Here is a 17567-nt window from a genome sequence, read left to right on the forward strand (position 1 = left end):
GAACGATTAGGTCAGCTAATTTCACAGCTAGAGCTTTGTCTTGGAGGCCTAGTCAGTCCCACAGACAGTTACAAGACACATTTGCGGGTTACAAAAATACAAGCTGCATATTAGACAAAAGTACTAAATGCCTCCAAGAAGCACAGATTGATTGCTTATTAATTTCTTTGGTTCTGGCCATCACAACCACCTGCGTGCAGATTTGTAGCGGGATACTGCATGCTAGTTGTGAGGGGATGGGGTGAGTCACCTGATGTGAGTCCCCATATCCCCTCGACGGCCCCTGGAGAGGAGGGGGTACTCGGCTGTCCGTTCCCGCTTCCGCCGACCTCGCCTGCCACGACTTGATGTAAATTAGGGGTTCACCCGTGCGGGGAAGCTGGCAGTCCGGATGCGGTCCCTCGTCGCCAAAGTCCAGGGGTCCTGAGGGCTCCTCCTCCCCTACACCTTCGCCCGGTCCTCCGGGGTAGCCTCCGTCAGGGTGGCTCCCATGCAAGGGGGTTAACCCCTGCTAGGTAACAAATATACAGCAAACGAAGTAGTATAATGGCCGTACAACGTCGGCGCCCGCTTCTCTGGGGCGGAGGGGATTCTTCCCACTCCCAGTAACCTCCGGCCCCGTCGGGCAGGGACGCCTGGCCCCTTTGTCCGTTCACCAGTCCTGCAGTGGGGTTCTGCCCTCGCACTGCAGGACCCTATAGGAATCCTCACGGTACCTGGCCCCGGCCAGGTGCCGCTAGCTCCGGCTGGTCTGGGGTCTCCGGACCCCCACAGCCTGTCTCTCGAGACCCGGGGGTGCGCGGGGCTTACCTCCTCGCCTGCGGGTCCTCTTAAGCGGCCAAACGGCCTGCAGCCACCGGAGAAGGGTCCTTCCTTGAGGGCCCCTCTCCCCGGGCCCCTCCGGAGCGGCTGCCACCGGTTCCGCTGTTACCGGCTCCGCGTCTCTGGTCTCCGCCGCCTCCAGCTCCGCAGCTCCCGGCTCCGCCGGCTCCTGTTGCGTGGCTCCCGGCTCTGCTGCCTCCTGCCGTGCAGCTCCCTGCACCGGCTGTGCGGCTCCCATCTCCACGGCTCCCGGCTCCGCAGACGCCGGTGTAGGCTCCAGCTGTGCGGCCCCCGGCTCAGCGGCTCCCGGCTCCGCAGATGCCGGCGTAGGCTCCGGCTGGAGCCTCTCCCCTCCCCTGTTTGGGGTAGGTGGGCTCCTTTTATTCTTCCGGGTCGGTCCCGGCCAGACCCTGTCCGAGTTCCGGGAAAGGACCAGCTTCCGACCACACTTCCAGGTCGGCACCCAGAAGTTGGACAGAATTCCGCCGTTCTCCGCCCGACCCTGGCCCCCGGGGCCTTGACCCCTTCACACTAGTCCTGTCTCCATCACCATTCAGCCATTGCCACTGGGCTTTTGGAGGTTGGTACAGGAAGAGGTTGGCATTGTTTCCTGTGGTAGAAACCTGCCCTGACTCAGCTCAGTGTGAGGAAGCTGGTGAATGAAACAGCAACCGCACCAAGCTGGCAAGGCAGAGATCTGGGCCCAGTAGCAAGGGAGAGCCCTAGACAACAGGAAACCTCCGCTGGGCTGCAGCCTTCTGCTGTCTTTGTAGCCATTGAGATCCTGATGTCGTCTTCTTCCTGATTCACCCATGAAGACTTGGGGCCGGACCTCCCCTCCAGCCTGTGCATCACAGGTGGCCCTGCCAGGAGTGGGGGAGACATAGCTCTGAGGATCATGGGGACACACAGGCTTCTCCACTGCTACCAGGTCTCAGTCCATGGAGAGATGCTCATTGTGTGCACTACAGTGGGGCAGTTACAGCCCATGTAGACAGCTGGGCCTGTCGGCACACACGGACATTGGAGCTACCCACTTGTGGGCTCTCGGTGCTTGGGTGGGCTGGTCCCGTGCACTGAGCCCAGGTGCAGTCCTACAGCTGCTCTTCACTTCCCTGCCCACAGCTGCTGGGGGAAGAGGAAGGTGCACCCTGGCAGGCAAAAGTGAAAGCATAGGCCAAAACTGAAAGTACAAGCCAGGGTCACGGGGCTGTCACATTTGGACCAAACCTCCCTCATCACTGCCATCAGGTGCACCAGCCTGCCCATCGCATCCATCTCTCTGGCCTGGCTTTGCCCCTGAGGACCCCAAAGGTGAGTGCAGGGGCTGCCTTTAGAGCAGAGAAGCAGTGACAGGTCCCAGAGGCTTGCTGCGCTTCTCCTGAATCAGTGCAGAAAACTGCAGATGGATGGGACCTGGCAGCTGCTTGTTGCTTTGTCTCTGCTGCTTCTCTGCCTCAGCACTTGGTCTCAGGCTGCAGGGACAAGGAGGGCTTGGAAAAGCAGATCCCAATGTTTCCATGAGCATATGCATGTGTGTATTTGGGGGTTCTTGCTGCTTTTTCCTTGGGTGGGGAGAATCTTGGAAGCAGCCGAAGCAGGGAGGGGGTACAGCCAGAGCCGGGATTGCACACGAATGTTCAGGGTGCCAAAAACATGTAACTTCGTTCGATGTGATGGTGACCTAAGCTGTTGGGATCACATTAAGGAGATCGTTTCATAGTTTCTAGGGGTGGCAGGGACTTGAGTAGATCCTCAAGACCAACCCCCTGTCATGGCAGGAAAGAGTACTGGGGTCAAATGACCCCAGCAAGGTGTTCATCTAACCTCCTCTTAAACACCCCCAGGGTGGGAGCCAGCACCACTTCTCTTGGAAGTTGTTTCCAGATCCTAGCCACCCTGACCGTGAAGTCACGCCTCCTGATATCTAGCCTAAATCTCCCCTCTGCCAGCTTGTGACCGCTATTCCTGGTCACTCCTGGCAGTGCTCGGGGGAACAGGGACTCCCCCAATGCCTGCTGATCCCCCCTGACTAGTTTGTAACAGGCCCCTAGATCCCCCTTGGCCTTCTCTTGTGGAGGCTGAACAGGTTCAGGTCCCATCGCCTCTCCTTGTAGGGCCTGCCCTGCTGCCCACTGATCATGCAAGTGGCCTCCTCTGGACCCTCTTCATGGTGTCCACATCCCGCCTGAAGTGCGGTGCTCAGAGCTGGATGCAGTACTTCAGCTGCAGCCTGACCAGTGCCGCATCGAGGGGGAGGATCACCTCCCTGGCCCTGCTCGAGATGCATCTGTGGATGCAGGACAAGGTACGGTTGGCCTTCCTGACTGCCTCCCCACACTGCCGGCCCATGTTCATCTTGGAGTCAATGATGACCCCCAGATCCTTTTCTGCCTCTGTACTGACAAGAAGGGAGTTCCCCAGCCTGTAGGTATGGTGCCGGTTGTTCCTCCCCAGGTGTATCACTTTGTACTTGTCTGTGTTGAATCCCATCCTGTTCTCATCTGCCCACCCCTGTAACCTGTCTAGTTCCGATTGTAGCCTATTCCACCCTTCTAGCGTGCCCACATCCCCCCCACATCTTAGTGTCATCAGCAACTTTGAACAGGTGCTTTTTACCCCCTCGTCCAAGTCACTGATGAAGATGTTGAACAGCGCGGGCCCGAGGACCGAGCCCTGGGGGACCCCACTGCCCACATCCCTCCGGGTCGAACATGACCCGTCCACCACCGCTCTCTGAGTGCGGCCCTCCAGCCAGTTGGTGACCCAATTGATTGTTTAGGTGTTGGCACCACAGTCCCCCAGTTTCTTACTAAGAACAGGGTGAGGGACAGTGGCAAAAGCCTTCTGGAAGTCCAGGAAGACAATGTCCACTGCTACCCCTGCGTCTAATGATCTGGTGATCTGATCGTAAAAGGCCACCAGTTTGGTCTGACAGGACCTGCCACTGATGAACCCATGTTGGTTGCCCCTAAGCATGAAATCCCCTGCTGGCCACTCGTGGATGTGTACCAGCATAATTGTCTCGAACAGCTTGCCTAGGATCTAGGTAAGACTAATTGGCCTATAGTTTCCCGGGTCCTCCTTTTTGAAGGTGGGAACCACGTTGGCCCTCTTCCGGTCCTCTGAACCACACCAGAGCACCATGAGTGCTCATAAAGCTGTGCCCAGGGTCCTGCAATGACCTCAGCCAATTCCTTTAGTACTCTAGGGTGGAAATCGTCCGGACCCGCTGACTTGAATACATCCAGTCCCTCCAGAAGTTCCCTAACTAGTTCCTCACTAACCCTTTGCTTAGGTGTGATTCCCCTGGGGCCTGAGGGGAGCCCAGCTGGGGGGTGACTGTTCCAGTCCCTGCTCAGGAAAATGGAGGCAAAGAAATTGTTAAACATGTTAGCTTTGTCATTTGGTGTGACGACCAGATTTCTTAACGTGTCCTGCAGGGGCCCCACATTACCCGGAACCTTCTTTTTACCTTCTATGTATTTTAAAAAGGGCTTCTTATTGTCCTTAATCCAGGAAGCTAGTCCTAATTCCATCTCTGCCTTGGCCTTCCTGACTGCTCCCCTGCATCCCCAAGCAACTGCAGTATAGTCATCCCTGGTGATGACCCCTTCTTTCCATTGGGTGTACACCTCCCTTTTAGCTAGGAGACATTCCCGGATGCTTTTGGTGAGCCATGGGGGCTTGTGTGCTCTCCTGCTCCCTTTGATCCTCGTTGGGATTACCTTCCTTTGGGCTTGGAGGATCGTCTCCTTAAGGAGCGACCACTCTCCTTGGACATCTGGCTCCCCTCCCCTCTGGGACCTCAGTGCTTCCCTGGCTATTCTCCTTATCTCATTGAAGTCCGCCCTCCTGAAATCCAGGGCTTCTGCTTTGCTGCAGGCCTTTGCCACCTTGTGCTGGATGATGAATCCCAGCAGGCGGTGATCACTCTCAGGTGGTCGAGCACCCGCACCCCTGCACCAGGTCATCACCTGTGGCCAGCACCAGGTCCAACAAGGTGTCTCCCCGGTGGGGCTGTGCCCCCCCCCGGGTTAGATGGAGGTCCTGCATTCTGACTAGGAACCTACGTAAGCGGTCAGACCTGGCTGACTGCTCTTCCCAGCAGATGTCTGGGCAGTTCAGGTCCCCCATGACTACCACATCCTTAGACTTCGCTACCTCCGTGAGCTGACCTAAGAACTCCTGGTCAAGCTCTTCCCCATGGTCGGGAGGTCTGTAGTAGACTCCCACTGTTAAGTCTCTTTCCCCTCGACTGCCTGGTATTCTAACTCATAGCACTTCACAGTGCCCTTCCTCTGCTTCTTTGTTAATTGATGAGGATGGGTATTCCTTCTTAATCCAGGGCAGGGCCCCCCTGGCCTGAGAAACCAGCGTTCCCCGATGGCAGGCCCACTGCGCATGCACGCAGTTTAAAAGGGCCCGCCAACCAGGGAAAAAAAAAAAAGCTGTTAGACTCTGGAGCTGTGAGAGACGCGCAGGTGAAGCCCGCTGCGCCCCCACCCCCCGAAGCCCCCCAGACACCCCCTCAGCAGCCGCCGAGCCCCCTGGTGACCCCCAGCACAGCCGGAGGTAAGTGGGTTCATGGTGGGAAGGGGTTAACTCCTCGCTTGCTGGGAGGAGGCCACTGCATGGAGCCAGGCTGGGTCAAGCCCCCGCCCAGGCCCCTACTTGGCCCAGCCCCCCAGGGAGCCGCGCAACCGGAGCTGCGCGAACAGGCTGTGCAAACAGGTGCTCAAGTTCGCGTGGCGTTCACCCAGGGGAAGGCGCGGGAGGGCACGAGACCCTGCCTGCGACCCCCCCAGAGTAGTCAGCCCCAGCCGCAGCCAGCCTACCAGAGGCATGACACGGATGGGCACGTGCTGCACCCTGAGGGTCCCCTCGGGCTCTGCAGCCCCTCCACTGGGCACCTCAGAGACGGCCGCCCAGACGGAGCCCATGATCCCTGGCTCCACGCAGACGGAGCCCCTGGCTCTTGGCTGCGGGGGCTGCCTGTCCCTTTTCCAGGCTCTGGGGCCCGGGAGCATGGCCACCTCCCCTTGCGGGGTCTGCTCCCTACTGGGGTCTCTGGTGTGCCAGCTGGAGGAGCTCCAGGCCACAGTCCAGAGACTGCGTGCCATCAGGGACTGTGAGCAGGAGATTGACTCCTACTGCCAGGCCCTTCTCCCCGGGGAGCCCCAGGGGAGAGCTCCGTCTCCCTCCGCGACTAAGGAGGACTCTGGGACCTCCCGCTTTGCCCAGTCAGGGGCATGGACCGAGGTGGTCAAGGGCCCTAGGACTGCCGCACCAAGGCCCCCACCTCGCCGGAGCTTAACAACAGGTACGCACCTCTTGCAGCCCTGGCAGAGCCCACGCAGTTGCCGGCTCCCGCAGGGAGCCCAGGCTCGACCACAGCTACTGGCCCCGCTCTCCCCAAGACAAAGCGTAAGGTGTTTGTTGTGGGAGACCCCATCCTGCGGGCAGTGAGGGGCAATCTGCCGCCCCGACCCCTTAGCCCGGGAAGTCTGCTGCTTCCCGGGGGCCTGCATCCGAGACATTGCGGAGAGCATCCCACAGCTCCTCCGGCCCACAGACTACTACCCCATGCTCCTTATTCATGTGGGCACCAATGACACAGCTCGGAGCACCCCCAGCCAGGTCATGAGGCACTACAGGGAGTTGGGAGCGGGGCTTAGGGGTCTGGGAGCTCAGGTGGTGTTTTTGTCACTGCTCCCAGTCTCGGGCTATGGGCTGAGGAGGGAGAGGAGGATCCACGCAGTGAACCAAAGACTGCGGCGCTGGTGTTATCGGGAAGGCTTTGGCTTCCATGACCACAGCCCGCTCTTTGGCGAGAGAGGCAGCGAGCTGCTGGGAAGAGATGGCCTCCACCTCTCTCCCCTGGGGAGGAGGCTCTTCTCAGCCAGGCCGGCTGACCTGCTCCACTGGGCTTTAAACTAAGCCCGCTGGGGGATGGGGGGGACTACTGCCCCTGCTGGCCCGCTGAACGGCCTTTGCAAAGCCAGCAGACCAAGGCACATAAGGGAGCCCACCCCTGCCCCACCCTGGCACAATCTGTGGGCAAGGCAAGAGCCCCCAAGGGCACACTTGCCTGCCTGTACACTAATGCCAGGAGCCTGGGCAACAAGCAGGACGAGCTCGTCCTCCTGCTCAGTGCAAAGAATTATGACATCATTGGGATAACGGAGACCTGGTGGGACTCCACCCATGACTGGACCATGGGGATAGAGGGCTATACCCTGTACAGGAGGGATCGTGTTGACAAAAGGGGCGGGGGTGTAGCTCTCTATGTGAAGGAAAGATACATGTCCCTGCAAGCGGATGTTGGCGACTGGCATGGACAGCTAGAGACCCTCTGGGTACAAATTCGTGGGGAATACGGCCCAGGGGACACAACGGTGGGAGTCTACTACAGACCTCCCACTCAAAGTCCCGAGCTTGACCAGGAGTTCGCCCGGGAACTGACTGAGGCCGCTCGCTCCAGGACCTTGGTTGTCATGGGTGACTTCAATTACCCGGACATCTCGTGGGAAGATCACTCAGCTAAATCTGAGCGGGCGCAAAGCTTTCTCTCGTGCGTGGATGGCCTCTACCTGACTCAAGAAGTCTGTGGGCCAACGAGAGGCAAAGCGCTGCTCGACCTGGTACTGGCTACGGGGGACGACCTAATCGGCCACCTAGTGATCGATGGGAAGCTGGGTGACAGCGACCATGAGCTGATCACCTTCACCATCCGCCGTAAAGCTGGCAAGTCAGTCAGCAACACAAAAGTCCTTGACTTCAGAAAAGCCGACTTTGACAAGCTCAAGAGGCTAGTCGGTCAGGCCCTTAGGGGCCATGACCCCAGGGAGATGGGAGTTCAAGAAGAGTGGTTGCTTCTCAAGGAAGCGATCCTCAGTGCACAAGCCAAATCTATTCCAACACGGAGGAAAGGCACAGCAGCCCCCCTGGCTCTCCAGGGACCTAGCGGACCTCCTGCGGCTAAAAAGGAAAGCCTACAAAGGATGGAGGACGGGATTCACCTCCAAGGAGGATTACTCCGCACTGGTCCGGTCCTGCAGGGACCAAACCAGGAAAGCCAAGGCTGCAACTGAACTCCAACTAGCATCAAGGACAATAAAAAGTCCTTTTTCAGATATGTGGGGAGCCGGAGGAAAAGCAAGGGCAATGTCCATGAGTGAGGACATTTAAAGGTCTGGTTATTGTAGCATGGTCTTTAACGAATAGCTGACAGAAACCCACAAATCCCAGGAACATTTTCAATTCCCTAAAGTTCTTGGGTCGAGGTCAGGTGGTCACAGCACTTACTTTCTATGGATCAGTGCTGACCCCTTCCCGTGATACAATATGTCCTATGTACTTCAGAGAGGCCTGGCAGAACTTACATTTATCAATGGCCAACTTAAGTCCAGCAGTTTCCAGCCAATCAAGTACCCGGAGTAGCCATTCTTCGTGTTCCTCCAGAGGCTTTCCAAAAACAATAATATCATCTAAATAAACTAGTACTTGGGTCATATGCATATCCCCAAACACCTTCTCCATTAGTCGCTGGATGGTGGCAGGAGCCCCGGATATCCCTTGGGGCATTCATTCAAACTCATCAAATCCCAAGGGGCAAATAAAAGCAGTCTTCTCTTTGTCCTCTTCCCGCAGAGGTCTCTGGTAGTAGCCACTGTGGAGGTCTAGTACTGAAAACCATTTGCTCGCTACTAAACAGTCCAAAGCCTCCCACACCCGCAGCACAATGTATTGATCAGTGATGGTCCAGGCGTTCAAAGTCCAGTAATCAGTACAACACGGAGTTGGCCGTTCTTCTTCTGCACAATCACAATAGGAGAGGCATACGGGCTCTTCGAGTCCATGATGATGCGGTGGTCCAGCAGCTCCTGCAGATGACGTCTTACTGCTCCCATCTCAGCGAGGGGAATGCGCCGAGACCTTTCATGAAAGGGTTGTGGGTTGCTCAGACGAATGTGATGCTCCACCCCCTTAGCCTCCCCCACATCCCAGTCATGCAGGGAGAAAACACAGGCTCGAGCCCCGAGTTTGTCCCTGAGCCGAGCTGTACAGGCTTCAGGCACTGGAGAGCTCCCAGAAAAGAACCTCGAAGGTCGATTAGAGGGGGGTTTCCCTCCTGCTCAGGGCTCACGACTTCAGCTTCCTTTTTCAAGGCCACCTTCTGTCCCGGGTAGACCACAATATCTTTCAAGGTTGGGTTACCCACTAGCACTGTAACCGGGTCTTAGTTGAGCCCTTTTGTCTCTGTCACACCATCAGGGACCCTCAGCGCACCGGGTCTCTCTCTCTCCAGGTGGGGGTCTCCACCACCAGCAGCTTATTCTTTTCATCCCTCTCAATCCAACTGCATACAGTAGGCAAAACCTATTGGCCCTGTGCAGGGACTCGCTGGGGCTTTGATCCAGAGAAGTGCAGGGTCCCTACAACCTCAGGGTGACCCCACATCGCTCTATGCTCCCATCGGTCATACGCCTCTGAGCACAAGGCATGCATCGTTAACTGCTGTTGGTAATCTGGGCCAGCCTGTTGTTTACAGTAGCGAGCAAGAACCTGGAAAAGGCTGGAGTTGGTCCACCCCAGATCAGGGCACACTACAGTGATGGTTGACACTTCTTCCTCCACCCCGGCTATTTCAGCAGGGAATTTTAGCCTCACATTCACATAAACCCTGTAAGGATACTGTTCCTGGCTTAAGCCACAAAGTCCCAACCCCATAAGGGGAAGCAAAGGCCAGTGTCTCAGACGTTCCTCATAGAAGGATTCAAATAGGATCAGGGACCCGCAGTCTAGAATGGCCTGACACAGGCAACCATTCACCATCATGGAGACCTCTGCACGGGGTCCCACTAGCCCCTTTGGCAGTGAATTTACTGAGGGTAATGTGCGGGAGTCTGTCTGGGTCTGGAGTGGAGCCGACTCCATCGCTCTGCCCCTTCCCCATTTCCTGCTGCCCAGCACCCTTTTAACCTTGCAAATACCAATTCAAGGTTCTCAGGCTGGGTGCACTCCCGAGCCATGTGCCCTGGCTCCCCACATCTATAGCAGAACCCAGGGGCCCTAGAGCGGGTGTGGGGCCGAGGTCCTCCTGAGGCACAAGGACGGGGCAAGGGCTGACCCCTGAGGGCAGTTCTGGACAGGGCAGCTGCTAGTGCTGGAGCCACAGGCTCCTCCTCCACTCCCAACAAGGTGTCCTCAAGGGGAGCCACCATTAGCACCTGACCCATAGGTCCTCTACGGGGGGAAACATCCTCTCGGACCCACATAGTCTCTCAGAGTCTGGATATCTCTTCCTCTTCCCGAATCTCTCGGAGGAGGTGACTGAAGTCAGGGGGGCTGCTCCTGCTCCCCGCTAAGTTGAGGTTCTGGAGTAAGTCTGAGCTATACCGTGCCCCAATATGAATTTGCCAGAGCAAATCCGATTGGCATCAGTGACACTAAGTGCTCCTTGGGTCACCAGGTATTGTAGCACAGGCTGTAAGTGAAGGACATATGCTGAAAGAGTCTTGCCCTTGCACTGGAAAGTTCCCAGCAATTCATAGTACACCCCCCCCACTCCTGTGGGATGGCCAAAAGCATCCTGAAGGACCTGCACGCATTGCTGGGTGGTGATAGCAGGGTTCCTGAGTTTGGCAGTCCTCACAACCCCAATGGCAGGCTCCCTCAGGACCTCCAGCAGACGGCGTCACTTATCCTCATCAGGTATTTGTCAAGTCAGTAAGGTCTCCTGAATATGGGAGAGCCAAGAATCAAATCCTTCCTCCCCTGCAGGGACCGGCAGGTTCCCGAGAAACTCCGGAGTCTCTTACAGGCTGCCTGGTCGCTGGAGCAATGGGCAGCCTCCCGCAGAATCTGCTGGAAATCCCCCACCCATTCCGGGGTAGCTTCACTACCAGCAGTTTGCCCCGTTCCCCCCTGCACAGTCCCATCTCTCCCGGAAGGTACGGCAGACTGGTCCACATTGGACACGTCTCTTGGTGGCTCTCTCTCTCTCTACAAGGGTACCCAGTGCTTGAATAATACTCTAGCACCCGCCACGCAGGAGTCCCGGAGGAGCCCCCATAATGTAACCCAGGCAGTACTCCAAGAGGTGCCCCCTCTCCAATTGAGGGGATCAAAGCAGGTGAACAAGCACTGTGGGAGGTGTAGGGACTCTCCTGCCCTATACAACAGAGCCAGACCACCAATGGGGACTTAACCATATAGATCTTAGAACTGGGAACATAGCAGGCATAAATCAGAGGGTGTAGTGGACACTACAGTGCCCCAAGGGGGCAGGATTCAACAAAGGTTAGACACTTAAAGTCATTGACAAAAGACAAGGTTAACAAAAGATACGGGGTGGTGAAATATAAAAGGCACAAAATGCAATATGTCAAATGATGAGGAAACATAGGACCTTGGTACCTGGAGGGGGAGAAAACACAATGGCCCCCTTTCCACTGCAAGAAGATGTGCTTTTTGCTAGCTCACTCAACCCAAGTCACCCCAGCCAGGACTTGAACCCAGCGCTCCCATGGGGCAAGTAGGAACACTGCCACAGAGCCACCACTGGGGGCACTGCTCCAGCCTGCTGGGGGTCTGACCTTCCCGGAGCCCAGCCGCACATCGAGCTGCCTGGCCTCTGATTGCAGGAGCTGGCCGCAGAGCTGGGAACCCCTCGGGTCACTGCTGAGATCCTTCCTGGAGCTGGGGAGCCTCTCCTGCCGGCTGCAGCCTCTCCCGGGGGATCCTGGAGCCCAGCGGGGGGGGAGGCCTCTCCTGCCGGCCGCACCCGCGCTGCTGAGGGTCCCACTGCTGCCTGCAGGTCCTGCTCCTTCAGGCTCTTCCGAGGCACTGCTCCTGCCCCGCTGGCTCAACACTTACCACCTCTGTGAAACCCCCGTGTCCCTCCCATGCCTGGGCTCTTGTGACATGGCAGCCTCCTGGCCAGCTGGGTCTGGGGCCACCCCTACAGCCCCTATGCCCTCGTACCCCTTGCCTGAGATCCTAGAGGCAGAACTGGGTTTCTTCCTCCTTCCTATTTGTTTCCTATGATGCTTTGCCTACAGCAACACACAGTCAAGCAGCTCCTGGTCTAGCATGTGCCACGGGCTCGGCCAGTCCAGAACTCAGCAGGTAACACAGAACCAAGAGCCAAGCCCGTGCCTTTATCCAAGCCGTGTCCCTGATCAAAGCAGCCCCAAATCCAGTCTTTAAACATCAGCCCTTCAAGTCACACATTGAATCACTTCCTCCAGCCAACGTTAACCTGCAAATCCCTTCTAGAAAAGACTTAAAGCGCAAAGGCAGGGGTCCTTCCTTGCAGCATGCGTTTGTGTAGATTAAGGTTTCATCCCACGATATGGAGGCTGAAACGTCCACCAGGTTGCAACGCCATCACATTGAAACCAGATGGCTCCCGTGGTCTTCACAGATGCACAGCACCAACCTGAATTTAAAGTTCCTGAGAGAAACCATAGCTCTAAACCCCCCTCCCCAATGCATCCAGAGCTAAACCTGCAATTCAGCATGGTGAAACGATTCAAAATATATCTAGACAGAGTTCTGGGTCTGGCAGTCACTCTGAGCAGGATTTGGGGAAAGACCCTGGAGAAAACCAAAGCTAGAAGTGCAGAAAGAGCATCAGAGCAGCAGCATGGGTTGCCAAAACCAGTCCTCCGAACAGCCCGGGGCTCTGCTTGCTGGGGCCCCTGATGCTGCCTCCTGTAATACAAAGACAGGAAACAAATGACTTTCTAGAGTCACTTCATGCTGTCACACACACGCGGGCGCCCTCCCCAGCTCCCAGCACGGACCCCTTCATTGCACAATGCTGCCCAGTAACATGACAGACCATTCGCTCCCCGGGCTGGGCCCTGCCTTACTTCATGGGCTCGGATGGCATCTCAGACCCTCTCCTTGGCGCATTCAGGGCTCTCCACTGACTGTGCCTAGATCTGAGTGACCCTAAAGGTCGCACCCCCTGGGCCTGACTCTGTAGCTGGCTTTGGAAGGGGGCTCTGGTTTCCCTGTGTGCTGGGGCCCCTGGTTCAGGTGCTGCCACATCCGTCCAGCTGAAAGGTCCCAACCAAGGATCCGTAGTGGTCTGGCTCTCCTGGGCCATTTGCTGCAGGGGTGTTTCACGCAGGTGTGCTCTCATATGCACGGCAGTCAGCGTGTGCAATCCAGCCCTGGTCCCAACAGCAGCCTAAGGTCCGTGCACGCTGCTCAGTGGCCTGCACTGCACGGTTTGCTGTCAGAATCCTGAGTGCACCCACACACGTGTGCACACACACGCATGGCCTTTAAGGCAATAAACCCCCCCTTTGTGTCTGCAGAGCAGCCCATGCCGCGCGATGCAGGCCCTCTGCCTATCAGTGCTGACAAAGCCTGTGGGGCAGTCCCTTGCTTCTGTCCGCTTCAGCAGTCCTCCAGCCACAATCCCACAATGCTGCTTCCTGTTCTCTCTGCACGGGGCTTCAAGCTATCTTTGCCACAAGTGACTGGATGCTCGATGCCTTTTTAAAATTGCGCAGTGTTCTGCAAAACTCTCCAGTCTGCCAGCACGTGTGTGCAAGCAGACCAGCATGGCTTATACTGCAAGGGAGCTCACGTCCAGTCCAACCCCTGCCCTGTCCAAACCAGCCCAGACAAATCCCTAATTTAAACTCTCTGTATAACTACTCTCACCTCCGACATGCAGCAGACATCACACCCCACCCTGCTGCAGAAAAATAGGGGGACCGCGGCGGCCAATGTCCTGCTGCTGCAAAGGTTGTTAATAGATGCTCCAGAGATCCCAGGCAGAGGCCGTGCCCCCACCACAGAGGAAGGCAAAGCAGTCTGACCAGGGAAGGAAATTCCTTCCTGGCCCCAAATGCAGCATTGGTCCGACTGTGAGCGGAGGGGCAAGCCCCTCTAGCCAGGACCCTCTGGGTTGGGTCCCAGCAGGAGCATCGGCACATCCCAGTCCCCCTCCCGAGCTGGGCTGCAGCCAGCACTCATCGTCCCCGAGGGAGGCTTAGAAAACCAATGCATGTCCAGGACATGCAGGCATAAGCAGGGCCAGAACCAGGGCCAGGCTGTGGCAGGGGTCTCCAGGGCCACCAGGAGGGAACAGGATGGATGTCTAGATCCTCCCCCCTGCTGCGATCCTTTACCAGAGGGCTCCAACAGGAACCCGACTGCAGCAGGAGACCTCCGCTGAGCAGGGAGCCCCTGAGCTAGGCAACAGGCCGAGTCCGGGTGGGGATGCCAGTGTCGAACCACACTGCCCCGGAAAGCCAGCCACTGCCCCACACCCAGGACCAGCCTCAGTGGGCAGACAGGGCAATGCTGCCAGCTCTTCCCCTTCCCTCCCACCTTCCCCGGCTTGAACCCCACAAAATGCAGGCAGAGTTTGCCTTCTATCCTGCACTGGAAACAGCCAGAGCAGGAGCAGGGCCTCCAAAGTCTTTATTAACCCACCGCCGGTGACAGCAGCGTGCTTTGGTCGTAAGTGCCCATTCCTGCCGCAGCCCGCCGCAGCGAACTGAGCCCAGTTTCGATGCATGGGGCATTGCAGCCCTGCATGGCCTGGCTGGGGCATGAAGCATCTTTGTCAGAGAAGCAGTGCCCATGCCCCATGCTCCAGCTGGGGTCTGGGCCCCACGGTTATGTTGCTGGTCTGCGCATGGGGAGAATCATCTCTTTGTCCCCATGGATGAGCTTCACTGGCTGGCCATGCCCAAACACCGTCCTCCACTCCTTTGAGGCCCCGGGGATGGTGGCTCTGGTTCCTCGAGTGCGGTGGGGTGCCCTTCTGTGCCACCCACCTTCACGGGCGGCTGCATGAAATAAGTGGGCAACAAAGACTTGCTTACTGTGGGAGTCAGAGAGGTGCAACAGCCCAGCTCCAGCCCAGCCTGTGCTACAGCAGACATCGAGCTGGGGGAAATGACATATAGCTACCAGGTTGCAGGGGCCATAGAGTGGTTAAGGGGTCCAGAGCCTGCCCCTGGGTGACCCAGCTGTGCCAACACCTGGACCCTTGGGCCGGAGAATCACAGGCAGCTACAGAAGCTGGTCTTCTGCATCCACACCGGATGGGCTGCCGAGCTCAGGTGGGCCGAGGACCCTATGGCAATGGCTGTGAAAGGCAAATCGCTCCCAGACCCCCGAGTTTTGCTTTCGCCCCTGCCAGCGTCTCAGAAGCAGGGAGCCGTGAAAGCATCTGCTGCATCACAAGGGGTTAAAAGGAACTGGGGAAGAGGAAGGGGAAGTTGTTGCTGAAGAGTTGTGTATTTTCTTTGCACCAGCCTCTGCAAAGGAAAACCATGAAGTTGTGGGCATAAGGGACCTGCAGAACGACACCCACAAAAAGTGCTCTGGTGAGGTGGCTGGCAGAGCTCAGGAGCCAGAGACAGGGGGCTGTGGGTTGTCCTGCACAAGGCACAGCTCAGAGGCGGCTGGAAGGGGCAGCTTTCATACCACCTGGGGGGTCGGTGCCTGGTTTTGCACCGAACCGGGGTTTCCGGGGCCTGGGCAGTCATCTACTGCATTGCCTCTGTGCAGCCGAGCTCTGTATGCACCAAGGGCTTCCTACCAACCCCATGCACCACCCTCCAGCACCTCTATTTCAGGCACTCCCTGCAGCCCACCCAAGCTCACCCAGTTGTGGCTTTGCTTGCCCTCCTTTGTCCCTCTGCCCATGCCAAGGCACGGCGGGCCCACCAACCCCACCTCCCTGCTTCCCCTCCACCATTTTTTCTCCCCTGCAGCTTGTTTGCACCACAGGGCAGCTGTCTGTGCAGCATCCTTGGGGAGACTCAGCCTTTGGTGAGGGCGGTTTCTGCTGGGATAGCTCTTGCTAAGATGATAGCCGCGTTGGGGACACCAGCCGCCCATGGCAGTGCCAGTGATGAGTTATTCTTGCAACAGGGAGACTCCTACCCACACACTTCAATGTGGCTCAAGCAAACACCTGGGGTAGGACAGGACACTTGGGTCCCAGTCTCTGCCATCGACCAGGCAGAGGAGGGTTGTACTTGTGGCAATCACCCACATCTCAGGGAAAGGGAATTTGATACTAAGCTAGGGAGCAAACAAGGGATGCAGCCACCTCATTAATTTAGAGACAGGCCCAGCACCACGCACATCTGGACCAGGTCCGGGGAGGCTGGTGTTTCTTCCAGTAAAGGCCATTAGCCACTGGCATGCAGCACTGAACCACAGGCTCTCATCCCTCACTTGAAGTCCTGTGCCCAGGGTGGGATGCTTTTCTGGGGGACCAGCTTCCTCCAGACAAACAAAGTTTTCAGTACATGGGCACCTGCCTGAGTTTCCCTGGCGTGTGTCCCTTCTAGCCCTAGGCTGCGAATCCTGAGCCCCACTCTGGGGAGGTGGTATTAGTCCCTGTTATACACACAGGGAAGCTGGGACAGTGGGAAAGAAACTTTGCGTGCCACTGCAGGTCAAGGTGAACTCTCAGCTTAAGGATCATTGTCACCAGGTAACGAGTGCACGTCCAAGGCCTTACGCTGGCCCGTCCTCTGATGGGCTGGATCACAGGCCGCAGGCATTGCTTGGTTTCCCAAAGAAGGGCTGAGGGGTGCCTAGTGCGATTAAGCTCACCTGAAACCTAGGACAGATTTTGACCTGGTGTTTCCCAGTTGTCACGCTAGCCTGGAGTTGGTTCTGCTGATCTGCTGGGGCTGAAGCTGCTTTCCTCTACCCACTAATAACCGATGTTCTGGCATATTTCTGTGCTTCCTGGTCATGAGCATTAAATCACTTGTTTGCACCAGTTGGCAGGAGCTTGGGGTTTGCAAAGGCAGCTGGGTAGGGTTCTCCCAGCTGTGAGTGCTGGAAGTCAGGCCAGGAGCAGATTTAATCTACTGAATGGGCATGTCTACATGTGCATTTACTGTGCAGTAGTTTACTGCTCAGTAAATTACTGCACAGTGAGCGATTTTTAGGCCAGCATCTGCACATGCAAACATTACAGCTCAGTAGTGCTGTGTGTGGACTGACTTGGGACAAAAGTTAGCAAATTTATTCCCAAATCAGCATAAGCCACCATAGTTACTGAACAACACATGCATGCACATGTAGACATGTGTCTGTACTGTGCAGTAATTTCGGTTACTGTGCAGTAACCTTAATTACTTTGTAGGAATGGTGCACATGTAGATGTGTCCAATGTGTCTGGATGATGTACACTCCCCCACCGCCTCGTGCAACAGACCCGGCGGGACATACTTACCAGAGCTCTCCACGCAGACGTGGTTCTTCTCTCCTGCAAAACAAACAGCCAATGTGAACCACCTGCCAGGTGCTGGGGGTGCAGGTTGCAGCCGTGTAGGTCTAAGGACATAGGCAGACAAGGTTCTTTGGGTCAATCCAATACCTTTTATATTTAGTTGGTCTGATAAAAGATTTCGGATTTACCCAGAGAACTTTCTCTGCCTATGTCAGGTGCTAGGAGATTTCTCTCATTCATGCTCAGGAAGAGTCTGCATGGCTCCGCCTGCAGGTTTTATGGGGAGCACTTTGGGGGGGTTCAGGGTGAGCAAACTTTGCTGGGCCTCATTCTTGCAAAGAGTTTCATAAGCAGGACACCGTGATGCCCTTGTCTCCCCAGGGGCAGATAGCAGTCTGGGCCTGGATGCTGTTCCCCGATTGCTTTCCCATGACTTGGTTTCATCACGTTGACTTTGAGGAAGGACAGAGGGAATTAGAGTGGCCCATTAAAGACTGCTTGTTTTGGA

General features: G+C 56.7%; 1 protein-coding gene across 3 annotated transcripts in view; it reads right to left on the reverse strand.

Moving 5' to 3' along the window:
- Positions 1-9416: 9416 nt before the first annotated feature.
- Positions 9417-17567, reverse strand: part of LOC149875581 (ecto-ADP-ribosyltransferase 5-like) — a 41323-nt gene continuing 33172 nt past the window's right edge. For 2 of the 3 annotated variants that reach the window (XM_090030970.1, XM_090030971.1), the window contains exons 4-5: positions 17063-17095; positions 14302-14645 (exon numbers count right to left, since the gene is read on the reverse strand). In XM_090030970.1, coding sequence (XP_089887096.1) covers positions 14473-14645; positions 17063-17095 — 206 coding nt within the window. In that variant the 3' untranslated portion in view covers positions 14302-14472. Of the gene's footprint in view, positions 12544-14301; positions 14646-17062; positions 17096-17567 lie in introns of those variants that run through there. The other variant, XM_090030972.1, reaches the window with a different exon arrangement.

This window comes from Crocodylus siamensis, chromosome 1 (genome assembly GCF_052110815.1).
Source record: "Crocodylus siamensis isolate JL-2025a chromosome 1, ASM5211081v1, whole genome shotgun sequence".
Classification (NCBI taxonomy): Eukaryota; Metazoa; Chordata; order Crocodylia; family Crocodylidae; genus Crocodylus; species Crocodylus siamensis.